The sequence below is a fragment of the Sphaeramia orbicularis genome, chromosome 24 (assembly GCF_902148855.1).
Source record: "Sphaeramia orbicularis chromosome 24, fSphaOr1.1, whole genome shotgun sequence".
Classification (NCBI taxonomy): domain Eukaryota; kingdom Metazoa; phylum Chordata; class Actinopteri; order Kurtiformes; family Apogonidae; genus Sphaeramia; species Sphaeramia orbicularis.
Genome location: NC_043979.1, coordinates 49,538,704 through 49,552,768, shown reverse-complemented (window position 1 = coordinate 49,552,768; position 14,065 = coordinate 49,538,704). Strand labels below are relative to the sequence as shown.

General features: G+C 41.6%; 1 protein-coding gene and 1 long non-coding RNA gene across 2 annotated transcripts in view; both read right to left on the bottom strand.

Annotated features, from left to right (window-relative positions):
• Nucleotides 1-612: 612 nt before the first annotated feature.
• LOC115415132 (uncharacterized) lies at nucleotides 613-1,770 on the bottom strand. The gene is made up of 2 exons (XR_003934769.1): nucleotides 1,661-1,770; nucleotides 613-880 (listed from the first exon to the last, which is right to left on the bottom strand). It is a non-coding gene; the product is annotated as an uncharacterized LOC115415132 (long non-coding RNA).
• A 405-nt stretch (nucleotides 1,771-2,175) lies between these two features.
• The window catches only part of LOC115414894 (kinesin-like protein KIF26A), a 56,463-nt gene continuing 44,573 nt past the window's right edge, over nucleotides 2,176-14,065 (bottom strand). Inside the window, 4 exon segments of the mRNA XM_030128254.1 lie at nucleotides 2,176-2,677; nucleotides 4,920-5,070; nucleotides 7,310-7,330; nucleotides 8,737-8,924. Of these exon segments, the coding sequence (XP_029984114.1) occupies nucleotides 2,493-2,677; nucleotides 4,920-5,070; nucleotides 7,310-7,330; nucleotides 8,737-8,924 (545 nt within the window). The 3' untranslated portion in view covers nucleotides 2,176-2,492.

Here is a 14,065-nt window from a genome sequence, read left to right as displayed (position 1 = left end):
AAAACAGAAGAAAGGGTGGAGGGTAAAACTCTTCAGCTGCTTCAGTCTGGTCGCTGTCGTCCTCTTCAGTTTCAGAACTTCCTCTGCCCTTCAAAATAAAAGCACATGTTGTAAAACTGCAGCTGGAGTTCATTTACATTTATTTTAATAAATTCATTTGTTTTTTTTTCTCCGTAAAATGTTTCAGGATGAATTTAGAAAAACCATGCAGTTAAAAATATTCAAGACGGAAATAAAGGAACAGAAAGAGTAGAAGAAGAAAAGGAGGCGGGAAATAATGAGTGGGCATGGCCACCACATGTGGGCGGGGCTTGTCCATTTTCCAGGTCGACACAGAAGACGCAGACTCAGCGTTTATTGACTCAAACATTTTCATTTACATTTTCATTCTGTTTCAGTTCATCTTAAAAAAAAAAAAGTTCAGTAAAAAGAAACAAATAAAAATATCTTCAACTGTTTCACGTCTCGTCGGTAAAAAAAACAACAAAAAAAAACAGATTCTTTTTCTCTTTTACACACGAAACAAAGTGACTTAAAAACACTTTTCATGCAGAAACGTTAAAAAAGAGCCTGAGAAAGAAGGAAACAGTGGGAAACATCAGAAACTCTTCCATCTCTGATGTCGTACGTTTATTCGACTGGAAATCCAACAGAATAAATAATAGTCGTATAAATCGTCAGTGCGCTCCCTCTAGTGGACGTAAATGTGTGTGCGGTTCAAACCTGAGGCTGAAACCACTGCTGCTGCTTCAGGTTTTTTTACAGGTTTCATTAGTTTTCCTTTAATTCTGTCTTTGGAAACATTGAATCTCACCTGTTTCAGTTTTAAAGGCAAAGAATGAAGCTACGATTGGAAAAAAACAACAACAAAAAAACAAACCTAAATCAGTTCTGTCAAACTCATTCTAGTTCAGTTTCATATTTACTCAGTTTGATCTGCAGCGGGCAGAACCCGTCAAATACTGACTGAAGAACCTGTGAATAATGACAAATCCAAGTCTGTCTTTTTGTTTTAGGACAAAAACCCAATTAAATGATGAAAATATTTACATTTTACAAAAAAAGATGTGAATAACCTGAAAAAACTAATTTCATTTGAAAAATTAGTGCAGTTTGAACACTCTTCTGCCTGGACTTCTTCATTCTACATGTGCATTTACACACAGTGTTCCAGAAACATTTAGGAACAGACAGAATACTGTTCAAACTGCACAGTTCAGGCTGTTCATCTGTGTTTTTATTTATGTGCATTTTATTGTGAAAGAATAGTTTTGTAAATGTAAATATTTTCAGTGTAATGTTTTTTTTTTTCACTTACATTTTTTCCACATAATTTTTCACAAAGAAAATTTGTGGTTGTCATTTATGGGTTATTGTAAATAAAACAAACAAACAAAAAACCAATAAATAAATAAGTAAAAAAAATAAAAAAAATGTTAAAAAAAAAAAAAGAATGAGAAGAAAAAAAAAAGTTAAATAAATAAATAAATAAGGTTTATTGTGGTGTTCTTTTGACTGTAGATCTCATTGGTGTGTATGTGGAACCTGGACTGCTCAGGTTCATTTATGCACTTTCATCCTGCAGGGCCGGAACTGAACTTCTGGGGGTGGGGGGGGGGGGCAGATTTGGCCCCTGGGCCGCAGGTTTGACACCTGTGACATAAAGATCCTCTTGGTTCTGAAAGTTTACATAAACAGATTCACAAAGTTCGACCCGATGAATTGGCTTCGAGTCCAAAAAACAGAATAAAAAACACCAGGAATTCAGTCGGGTTCAGGACGGTTTTCATGACTTTTTTTTTTTTTTTTTAAATCTGAAACGGATGTGGGTTCAGATCTGGTTGGTCTACGTTAAAACACATGCAGGGTCTGAATATGAACCTGTTCCTAGGGGGGGCGCTGTCGGTCCAAGTCTGTTCTAAACCCCTTTTCCACCGAACGAACTTCAACTTACCTGAAAAACTTTGGTGCGTTTCCACGGAAAATACCAGTTTTTTTACCAGGGAAATAAAAACCTGGGAATGTCGGTGTAAAAGGGGCTAAATTTTCCAACTTTTTAACATTTTAATACTTTCACCTTAAACTATCATGTTTTTTTTCTTGTGATACTTCAACTTTTCTCCTTAAAATATCGGATTTTTTCCCCTCAATATGCCGTTGTAAAACAAACAGCAGTTAACTGGAAGTTATTTACCAGGCAAATAAAAACCTAGGAATGTCGGTGGAAAAGGGGCTTATCGAATCATTTCTGACACATAAGTAAATCTATAAATAAATACAGAATGTAAACATGAAACTACGACAAATGAATAAATTAAATAAATATCAAACGATGTCTAATTAAATACTAACGCATAAAGGCACTTCCTCATTTATCGGATCCAGGATCAGAACAAAAACACGTAAATCCACACATTTAGTCCAGTTTTTTCGTCTTTTCTTCTTTTGTCATTTTTCTTCATCGGGGTTAAAAGTGTAAACCCCGCCCCCTGTCACACCTCCACTTCCTGTTGCCCCCCCTGTGCGGCGGCAGTGGTCGTCACGGTGATGTCAAAGCAGGTCTCCATCATGAGGCGGGACTTGCACAGGTTAACGCAGTACTGGAGCTCAGCCGTGGTCTGGACCAGAGCCTCCAGGTAGTCCTGGGAGTCCGGGTCCAGGTCCGGGTCCACGTCGACTGGAAACAGAAGGAAGGGGGAGGGGCTTTAATGAAACAGAACGAGTCAGTGTTTACTGGTTAAATAAAGGAGAACGAAGAGGAGGAGGAAGAGGAGGAGAAGAGGAGGAGGAGGAGGAGGAAGAGGAGGAAGAAGAGGAAGAGGAGGAGGAGGAGGAGGAAGAGGAGGAAGAGGAGGAGGAGGAGGAAGAAGAGGAAGAAGAGGAGGAGGAGGAGGAAGAGGAGGAAGAAAGGAAGAAGAGGAGGAGGAGGAGGAGGAAGAGGAGGAGAAGAGGAAGAGGAGGAGGAGGAGGAGGGGAGGAAGAGGAGGAAGAAGAGGAAGAGGAGGAGGAAGAGGAGGAAGAAGAGGAGGAGGAGCAGAGTCTGTAAATTCCCAGTTGAGTTTAAATGTTCGTGCATTTGTTGGTTGTCAGAATAATTTTGCTGAATGCATGAACAGTCTGGTCTTTAATCTTCATGTCCTTCATAAACGTGTCACTGACTGCAGCTGGGTTCTGCCTCTGATGGTCCACTTGTTGCTTCAGTTCAGGTTCTGCCTCTGATGGTCCACTTGTTGCTTCAGTTCAGGTTCTGCCTCTGATGGTCCACTTGTTGCTTCAGTTCAGGTTCTGCCTCTGATGGTCCACTTGTTGCTTCAGTTCAGGTTCTGCCTCTGATGGTCCACTTGTTGCTTCAGTTCAGGTTCTGCCTCTGATGGTCCACTTGTTGCTTCAGTTCAGGTTCTGCCTCTGATGGTCCACTTGTTGCTTCAGCTCAGGTTCTGCCTCTGATGGTCCACTTGTTGCTTCAGCTCAGGGTTCTGCCTCTGATGGTCCACTTGTTGCTTCAGTTCAGGTTCTGCCTCTGATGGTCCACTTGTTGCTTCAGTTCAGGTTCTGCCTCTGATGGTCCACTTGTTGCTTCAGCTCAGGGTTCTGCCTCTGATGGTCCACTTGTTGCTTCAGCTCAGGGTTCTGCCTCTGATGGTCCACTTGTTGCTTCAGTTCAGGTTCTGCCTCTGATGGTCCACTTGTTGCTTCAGCTCAGGGTTCTGCCTCTGATGGTCCACTTGTTGCTTCAGCTCAGGGTTCTGCCTCTGATGGTCCACTTGTTGCTTCAGCTCAGGGTTCTGCCTCTGATGGTCCACTTGTTGCTTCAGCTCAGGGTTCTGCCTCTGATGGTCCACTTGTTGCTTCAGCTCAGGGTTCTGCCTCTGATGGTCCACTTGTTGCTTCAGTTCAGGTTCTGCCTCTGATGGTCCACTTGTTGCTTCAGCTCAGGGTTCTGCCTCTGATGGTCCACTTGTTGCTTCAGCTCAGGGTTCTGCCTCTGATGGTCCACTTGTTGCTTCAGCTCAGGGTTCTGCCTCTGAACACTGGAGTCTGTCAGAGTTCAACCTGCGACCCATGAACACACCAGCTGGACTTACAGCAGTGACTGACAGAGCAGCAAGGAAACAGGTCTGGGTCTGGGAGGGCTCACCTGGACCCCCCAGGGGTTCCATGGTGTCTGTGGTGCGTTCAGGGTCAGTACTCGTATTACCTGTGGTGTGTTCAGGGTCAGTACTCGTATTGTCTGTGGTGCGTTCAGGGTCAGTACTCGTATTGTCTGTGGTGTGTTCAGGGTCAGTACTAACATTACCTGTGGTGTGTTCAGGGTCAGTACTCATATTATCTGTGGTGTGTTCAGAGTCAGTACTCGTATTGTCCGTGGTATGTTCAGGGTCAGTACTCGTATTGTCCGTGGTGTGTTCAGGGTCAGTACTCGTATTACCTGTGGTGTGTTCAGGGTCAGTACTCGTGTTGTCCGTGGTGCGTTCAGGGTCAGTACTCCTATTATCTGTGGTGCGTTCAGGGTCAGTACTCGTGTTGTCCGTGGTGTGTTCAGGGTCAGTACTAACATTACCTGTGGTGTGTTCAGGGTCAGTACTCATATTATCTGTGGTGTGTTCAGAGTCAGTACTCGTATTGTCCGTGGTATGTTCAGGGTCAGTACTCGTATTGTCTGTGGTGTGTTCAGGGTCAGTACTAACATTACCTGTGGTGTGTTCAGGGTCAGTACTCATATTATCTGTGGTATGTTCAGGGTCAGTACTCGTATTGTCCGTGGTGTGTTCAGGGTCAGTACTCGTATTACCTGTGGTGTGTTCAGGGTCAGTACTCGTGTTATCCGTGGTGCGTTCAGGGTCAGTACTCCTATTATCTGTGGTGCGTTCAGGGTCAGTACTCGTGTTGTCCGTGGTGCGTTCAGGGTCAGTACTCACACTCTCCGGTCCACTTTCGGGGGTCCAGCATCAGTCTGGTCTTGGCGTCCTCTAGCTCCGCCTTCAGCCTCTGCTGCTCATTGGTCAGTTCTCTGATCTGCTGCTGACGCTTCTCCAACATCCTGAGGCGGGCGTTAAAGTACAGCAGGCCCTGCAGACCCCCCAAGACCACAGAGGGACAAGGTCAGATCCACTACAGTCCACCAGAGTCCACCTGAACCCACCAGAGTCCACCTGAACCAACCTGAGTCCACCAGAGTCCACCTGAACCCACCTGAATCCACCAGAGTCCACTACAGTCCACCTGGACCCACCAGAGTCCACCTGAATGTGCCGTCCTTTAGACCTGCAGAGCCTCTGTGTTTAGGCTCCGCCTCCACCGCTGTATTTAATTAGGACTGAGCTGCAGATAAAATTAGCATGTGCGCTAATCTGCAGGTCTGAGCGTTAATCTGAGCGGATCAGGGACAGACAGGATCAGGTGACCAGGTGACCAGTGGATCAGCACCCTTTAATTACAGGTGTTTAAGGCAAACGAGGACGGGAAACACTGAAAAACTGACCACGCCCACATTTATGACTCATATTTTTAATCCACATAAAGGAAAATGCTCATTGGTTCGTTCAGTGAAACAGCTGATCCCTGATTGGACGATCACAGACACAGATACTTTCAACAGCTGACTCACATTCACTGGTAATGATGCATGATGGGAAATGTCCAGTGTTCCTTTAAAACCATCTGTATCACATGTGCTACACCAGGTTCTGACACCTTTATCTGATCAATACAATCAATACTTTCCTTATAAACCTTAAACTGTTTTCTGCCCCCTGGTGGAGGATCATCCCACTGCAGCCAATGGAGAAGGCTTTGGTTTGGTTTTTTTACCCTGTTCAATATGGCCGCCATCTTTAACCCTTAGTGGTCTGAGTCTATTCTGTCTGTTTTTCAGTCCTTTTGGTTTGGCCTTTATATACTATAGAAACAAATGTTTACTATACCCATGTTTGGATCTGTTTTTTCAGCACAACTTCATCTAGATCATCTGTCTATTATTTTTTCACTTTAACCTATTATAAAAACACAAACGGACAAAAAACATAAAATATATAAAATCTGATTTGAAAAATGTACATAATTTATTGCATAAATAACACAGATGTTTAACGAACCTTTTCACAGACTTTAACCCTTTCATGCACAGTGGTCACTCCAGTGGTCACTCCAGTGGACAGTTCTTGTGCAGCTGTTCTCTTGTATATTCATGGGTTTAGTTGTTTTAGTTCCAGATCAGCTAACACAGTGGACACTAATGCACCATCCCATAATAATAATACACTGACATTCAGACCAGTACTGGAACTGTACTGTTCTAGATAAACCTGATCTAGAGTAACATGTTTAAGTGTAAATCAATTGCTTGTTATTTTTATTAGTCTGTAATTAACAGTTTGTTTTAACTGTTGTTGGTTTTTTTACATATTATGTCCATGAAGTGAGAAATGACTGGTATTAGAGTGTAAAAATGTGAGAAAACTTCAGATTAGTAGCATTATAAATGTCTGCTAAAGGTTCATACTGTCTTCCACATAGAATTATTGTAGGTAATTCCTTTATCAGACAAACTGGTAAAGCAGGTAAACAAACTACCCCGTCTGATAAATGAATTACCTATAATAAGCATTAAAAATGTTTTTATTTCATAGTTTTCACACAATATATCAGTAAATACATGTTTATTTGCTTCAAAAATTAAACACATGGTGTCCAGCTGAGCAGAGTTTTGCAGCTCCACGAAAACTAGCTTCATAAAAACATTTTCTTTAGGCATGTTTTTTTCATGCCTAAAGAGGAATAAAAACAGGAAAACAATCTTGATTAAGGGTCTCATAATTCATGCATGAAAGGGTTAAAATACCATTAGCTGCCTGTAAAAAGGCTATTACCAAAAAAATGGTGCAGATTAGAACCACCTACAACTAACGACTGGATACAGACTATGAATGGAATATTTAAACAAATACTTATCATTTTTTTCTTACATGATTACCAATAATACATCCAAAATACATCACCAAACATGTTTTAGGAATGAAATGTTCTATATTTTTAAAATGTTACTGGTAAAATTTATTTTTGTCATGAGCAAAAAGTTGCCAAAAACGCCCTCGAATATGATACAAAAAAATATATCATAAACAAAATATGGCAACATTTGTGTTAAAAGGACGAACACAGAAATGAATGAAAAACCCTTTAATATGATGATAAAGGACTGGGACTAAAATGACACTGATGTTGATGCCGTGGTTTTCATTCTGTTGAGACGTGGACGTTGGACAGACGTTGGACAGACAGGACAAACCACATGAAAAAATAAACTCACCTTTTCAACGTCATGGAACGGCTGCAGAGACAGAAGCAGAAAAAACACTGAGTCCAGCAGATACAGGACAGACAGGAAAAGACGACAGTAGGGACACAACTCTGAAACACCCTTCAAACATCAGTTCATGTCTTTTCTTCAACAGTCGCAGCTGAAGGTTAACGACCCGTTAGCCCAGAGACGACGGCGTTCAGGTCCGATCTGTCCCCTCAGACCTCCGTCCAATCAGAACCAGATAGAACAGAGTGAATCTGACAGAAGGTCAACGGAGACATGGACGACTAGAGGACGAGTTTGAGCAACAGACACTGAGGACGGAGACGAGGACTGTCCCCAGGTTGGACATCTATGGACAGTATGGACGCCGTGGATAATACTGTCCATAGATGTCCAACCTGTGGTGTTTTCTGTCAGACTGCAGTGGAAGCTCAGCTTCCCCTCAAATTCCGAAAATTAAATGCTCAAATCTGTTCAGTTGTTTTCATTTCATTGACTCCAAATGTGTTGGAACACGTTCATCTCTCAGACCAGTTGGTTCAGAATCAGTTTGATCCCAGATCAGTGGACTGGATGTTGTTCACTTCTCCTCCGTTCCCGTGTCTGTTCATTCCATCTCTGCTCAGTGCATTTGTCCGTAGACGCTCAGCGTCCATGCACTTCAATGGGACTGAGTGGAACTGCTGGAAAAACCACTACAAACTGGACCAGCACTGGACACATGACATGAGGTTGTCCCGCCCCCGGACACCCAGCGTCTCGGGGGGTGAACGGAGCTGTGGGCAGAGCTCGGCCGGGCTGGACGCCAGGCTTCCGCGTGCTGATTGGAGGATGGGTCCAAAGGCTGAGTCCAGTTTGATTGACAGCTGTTTTCAGATCTGCTCCTTCACTGACACAGTTCAGTTTAATACGTCACACATTCTGCTGTGGAATCACAGAAACCAAATGAACTGTTCATTTACTGACCTGGAAGAAAACACAAGCACTGGACTAACTGGGTTCAATTTAACAGAATTTCAGCGTTTTCTAGTTTAGCTGGTTCGTTAAGGTCACTGAGCATTTTCTGAAAAAGGAACGGAGGACGAATTTATGTTTGAAGAACTGGACCATTTTTTTAATGTAAGTGGACAATGAGCTTCCTCTGTCTGAAAGACCAGCAGCCGACACTGTGTCCGACCTGTGGACAGGGTGGATAATCTTGGAAATCTATGGACAGTATAATCCATTTATTTACACACACTGTTTTTCTTTTCACTTATTTTATTATTTTATTTTGGTCTCATAAACTGCAGCCCACAGCGCCACCCTCTGACCAGAACACTCTCTACTTCATGGACGTGCTCATGCTTCTACATTCATATTCCTTTATATGTTTTTTTAAATGTGTTTGATATTCTGTGCATCCGTGTGAACAGATGGCGTCCACTGACCTCCGCCTCCGCCGCCTGCCTCCTCCTCTGCACGCGCTCCACGTCGTCGATCTCGTACACCTTTATCTCGAAGGGCTCCTTCAGGGTCCCGCCCAGGGGGGGCCGGTCCACCCACTGCCCCCCCACCCTCAGGCCCAGGGTGGACGGGTCCGGAAGCGGCGCCGGGATCAATCGGCGCCGCAAGAAACCTGAAGTCAAAACACCAAGTGGCTTTAGAGGAAATCACAAAAATAAGAGACGGCTACGAAAAACACGAAGACATTCACATCATATAGAGAAAAAAACCCTGAATTAATGTAGCTTTGATTTACCGAGAAATAAGAACAGGAAAGGAAAACAAATAAAACACAATGAAACAAAAATAATTTAAAACTGAGAAGAAATAAATCATGGAGAAGACACAAAGAAAAAATGTTAAGGTGGAAACAAAAATGAAAATGACATAAAATGTAACAGGATTAACGTATAATAAACGATGTAAAAAACAAAAACAACGTAAAAGGCAGAGAAGTAGAAAATTATGTAAAAGAAGCAAAAGAAAAATGATGTGAACAAGGAAACAAAAACGAAAATGACAAAAAATATGTAAATCAATGAATCAAATTTCATGTATATAGCACAAAATAACAACTTCGTAAAACTGGGAAGAAATAAATAAATGTAAAAAACGGAACAAGGCAAAAATTATGTAAACAAGGAAACAAAATGAAAAAATTAAAAATGTAACAGGATTAAAATATAGTAAAATATGTAACAAAGGAAAAACAACATTAAGAAAATTACGTAAGACTCAAGAGAAAAGTGATGTAAACGAGGAAATAAAATGAAATGACAAATTATGTAACAGGATTAAAATACAGTAAAAGACATAAAAAACACAAACGACGAGAACATTGAGAAGACGAAAATTATGTAAAAGATGATTAAAAAAATTATGTAAATGAGGCGACAAATAACATAAATGTAACAATGTAAATGTAAAATATAGTAAAATATGCAAAAAAATTATGTCAAAGAAAGAATGAAAATGACAAAATATGTAACACAATGAAAATATAAGACACAACAAAAAAAGGACATAAAAGACTGAGAAGAAGAAAATTATGTAAAAGAAACAAGAGAAAAATGATGTAAACGAGGAGATAAAATGAAAATGACAAAAAACACGTAACACGATGAAAATATGATAAAAGGGATGCGAGATGCAAACATCACAAAAGACACAAAAAAAAAGAAACAAATCCGAGCCAACAGGATGAAAGTGACGTCAACGACAGTGTTCATAAATGCATCCCATAATGTGACAGTTCCTGCGTTGGCGTGATCGGATGGTCATGTGACACGTGTTTGAGATGTCGCTGAGCACTGACTTCACTAAAACATTCAATTGTGCGGCTCATTATTTCTAATTAGCCTCATCTGTGTGGTAGGTTTACGTTCATCAGTTTGGCCGTTCTGCGTCCACATCCATTTGAACACCGTCACCGTCACCGCTGAGTTTTTTATGGGATGGACTTCGCTGCCAGGGAGACGGTGTGGGATAAAATATGAGAGTAAACATGGAGGCAGGAGCTGTGGGTGATGATGGGAACAGTCTGTGGAGATGGTGGGGGGGTGGGGTGGGGGTTTGAGTGGGTTTGTAGTGCTGTGGAGTGGGGGTGTGGGGGGGCGGGGGCGTTTGTAGTGCTGTGGAGTGGGGGTGTGGGGGGGCGGGGGCGTTTGTAGTGCTGTGGAGTGGGGGTGTGGGTGATAATTGGACTTGGATTTGTACACCGGCTCCATGAAATATTCATGAGGCTCAAACCAGCCCAGATCTGCAGACTGACGGCAGCCGGATCACACCAGTGCCGTTTCCATATGCATCAGGACGCTCCACCTGACGCTGACCGACCAACCACAGACGCCAATCACAATCCGCCGCCAGAAGCCATCACCCCCGCCGCACACGGTGATCAATTCTGCACTGATGGATGGTGGAGGAGCTGGGATCGTACTGGGCTGAACCTTCCATCCCATCATCACACACTCAAACAATAAAAAGCCATAAAGATGCTAATGCTAGTGGACGCTCCAGGAGAGACCACGCCCACAGGAGACCACGCCCACCGGTGAATGTGTCCAATGTGAGATCCAAACATGTCTACACTCATCTACCGCCACTGATCTGGACAATACACACAACTGGGGAAAAACAGTTCACACGAGTGTTGTGTTTGTTTTTTCAACCTGTTGTATCCCTCTGGTACCCCGTCCTCCAAGCCCCTTACTAAGCACCAAGTGTGCCTTTTTCACACACTTGTGGAATAATGACAAAAATTTTTTCATACAGTTTGTTGTTAATTCTTTTACACTTTTTTCTATTTCATCAACTTCAGCCATAAATAAAAATACCAAATACTCAATAACTGTCACATTTTTTAACCCTTTAAATGCCGTGTTTGTAATGGAAACAAACCATTTTTTTGGATGAAAAAAACACAAAATTAATTTTTTTGCCGTATACAACATAAAAAGTGGATCACATATTATTCGATTTTTTCATCCTGGCATATGTCAGTGATTAACAGTAACACTGGTTAATTTGCATTATTATTTTTGGCGTTAGGTCAAATCCATCCATCCATCCATTCTCTTCCGCTTATCCGGGGCCGGGTCGCGGGGGTAACAGTCTAAGCAGGGATGCCCAGACTTCCCTCTCCCCAGACACCTCCTCCAGCTCTTCCGGGGGGATCCCGAGGCGTTCCCAGGCCAGCCCACAGACATAGTCTCTCCAACGTGTCCTGGGTCTTCCCCGAGGTCTCCTCCCGGTGGGACATGCCCGGAACACCTCCCCAGGGAGGCGTCCAGGAGGCATCCGAAACAGATGCCCGAGCCACCTCAGCTGGCCCCTCTCGACGCGGAGGAGCAGCGGCTCTACTCCGAGCTCCTCCCTGGTGACTGAGCTCCTCACCCTATCCCTAAGGGTGCGCCCAGCCACCCGACGGAGGAAACTCATTTCGACCGCTTGTATCCGGGATCTGGTCCTTTCGGTCATGACCCAAAGCTCATGACCATAGGTGAGGGTAGGAACGTAGATTGACCGGTAAATCGAGAGCTTCGCCTCTCGGCTCAGCTCCTTCTTTACCACAACCGACCGGTACAGCGACTGCATCACTGCAGACGCTGCACCGATCCGTCTGTCAATCTCACGCTCCATCCTTCCCTCACTCGTGAACAAGACCCCGAGATACTTAAACTCCTCCACTTGACCTAACGCCCAAGTGGCGTTAGGTCAAATGTTCAAAAATACTAGCATCTGTCACTAAGTGTGCCAAAATAGCACACCTATAAACCAAACTGTTAAATATTATATATGGATTTATTTTTCTGCTCTAATTTAGTTTTATTTTTGTAAATTCAGGTCAGCCCTAATCATACAGATCAAATAATCATTCATTTTAGATTTTTTTTAACCCTTTAAATGATCTCTTTTCATCATGATGTCACTACATTTTTTGATGCAAAAAACACAAAATATGTTGTTTTTTTTTCAAAATACTACATAAAAATTAGATTACATATTATTTGATTTTTGCATCCTGGCATATGTCAATGATTAACAGCAACATTAACAACGTCAATAAATTAATTTAGCCCCTCCCCTCTCACATGAAGCCCAGATCTCAGTAAAAGCAGGATTTATGCCTTAAAGGCTTTGGATCAAAAACAGGTTCTAATGTTAGAAATAGTGCGTTTTAGGCACACCTGGCAGACAGATGCTAGTCTGGTCATTTTCTTTTATTTATAATGTGCAAATTTTAGTTGGTGGACAGAATTTTAAAGATCATGCACAAATGAACAACTTTTGAATTCTAACCTTATTTAAATTGTGAAAAATAATATGAAGTTATTTAACACGAAGTACAAAGTGTGCCTAAAAGGCACACCTGGATACCAGAGGGTTGACTGTAGTTTGAGTCTAAACTGTCAGTTCAGTCTGTGTTAGTTTGAGTCACCTTCATATTTTTTGTCTAGTTTTAGTTGACTAAAACTCTGAGTGTTTTAGTCGTATTTTAGTCCGAATTATACACAACTGTTTTCGTCTGGTTTTAGTCGACGAAACCTGATGACATTTTAGTTCTGTTTTAGTCGATGAAAACTGTATTTTAGTCTGTTTACTTTCGCCAAGGAAGAGTGGAGGTTATGTTTTCATCAGGGTTGGTTTGTCTGTTTTTTTGTCTGTTAGCAAGATAACTCAAAAAGTTATGGACAGATTTGGATGAAATTTTCAGGAAATGTTGATACCTACTACTACTGCTACTACTACTACTACTACTACTACTTAATACTACTACTACTACTTAATACTACTACTACTACTACTACTACTTAATACTACTACTACTACTACTACTACTACTTAATACTACTACTACTTAATACTACTACTACTACTACTACTTAATACTACTACTACTACTACTACTACTTAATACTACTACTACTACTACTACTACTTAATACTACTACTACTACTACTACTACTACTTAATACTACTACTACTACTACTACTTAATACTACTACTACTACTACTACTTAATACTACTACTACTACTACTACTACTACTTAATACTACTACTACTACTACTACTACTTAATACTACTACTACTACTACTACTACTACTTAATACTACTACTACTACTACTACTACTTAATACTACTACTACTACTACTACTACTACTTAATACTACTACTACTACTACTACTACTTAATACTAAGTTTGGTGATGGGGGGCTGATCTGCCTTGGTGGAGGTCTATGCTCTCCAAGTGCTTTTCGAGTTTTTTTTTCTCTCCTTCTCGTTCTTTCTTTTATATCTTATTCTTGCTCTCGGACAGTCAGTGTGTTTTTAGAACGTCAGCCCAGTTTTCTGTATTTAACTGGAACCGTTCAGTCTGAGCAGACTTTTCTGTATCTGTCCTGTTTAACAGTTTTCTTCCACTATATCAGGACTTTTTAATCTAAGTGATGTTTTATCATGTCAGTCGTTTGTCCAGGACAACAGATGGAAATGAGCTTCTCTGCTAAATCTGGTGCATGCATCTGGTTCTTTGTAACTAATGCCAACACACACTGTCCTGGAACTAAATAAGTAAATACAAATACACAAATAAATGAACCACAGACAAATAAAAGTGGGTTTACATAAATATGAGCCCTTTAACTGAACAGAAACCAACATCTACAACCTGAGTTTGTTCAATTACTTATTATTTGGTTGATTTATTATTCATTTTTGTTCATTTTATTGATCACTTTGGCTGTTTTTGTTAATTGTGTTGCC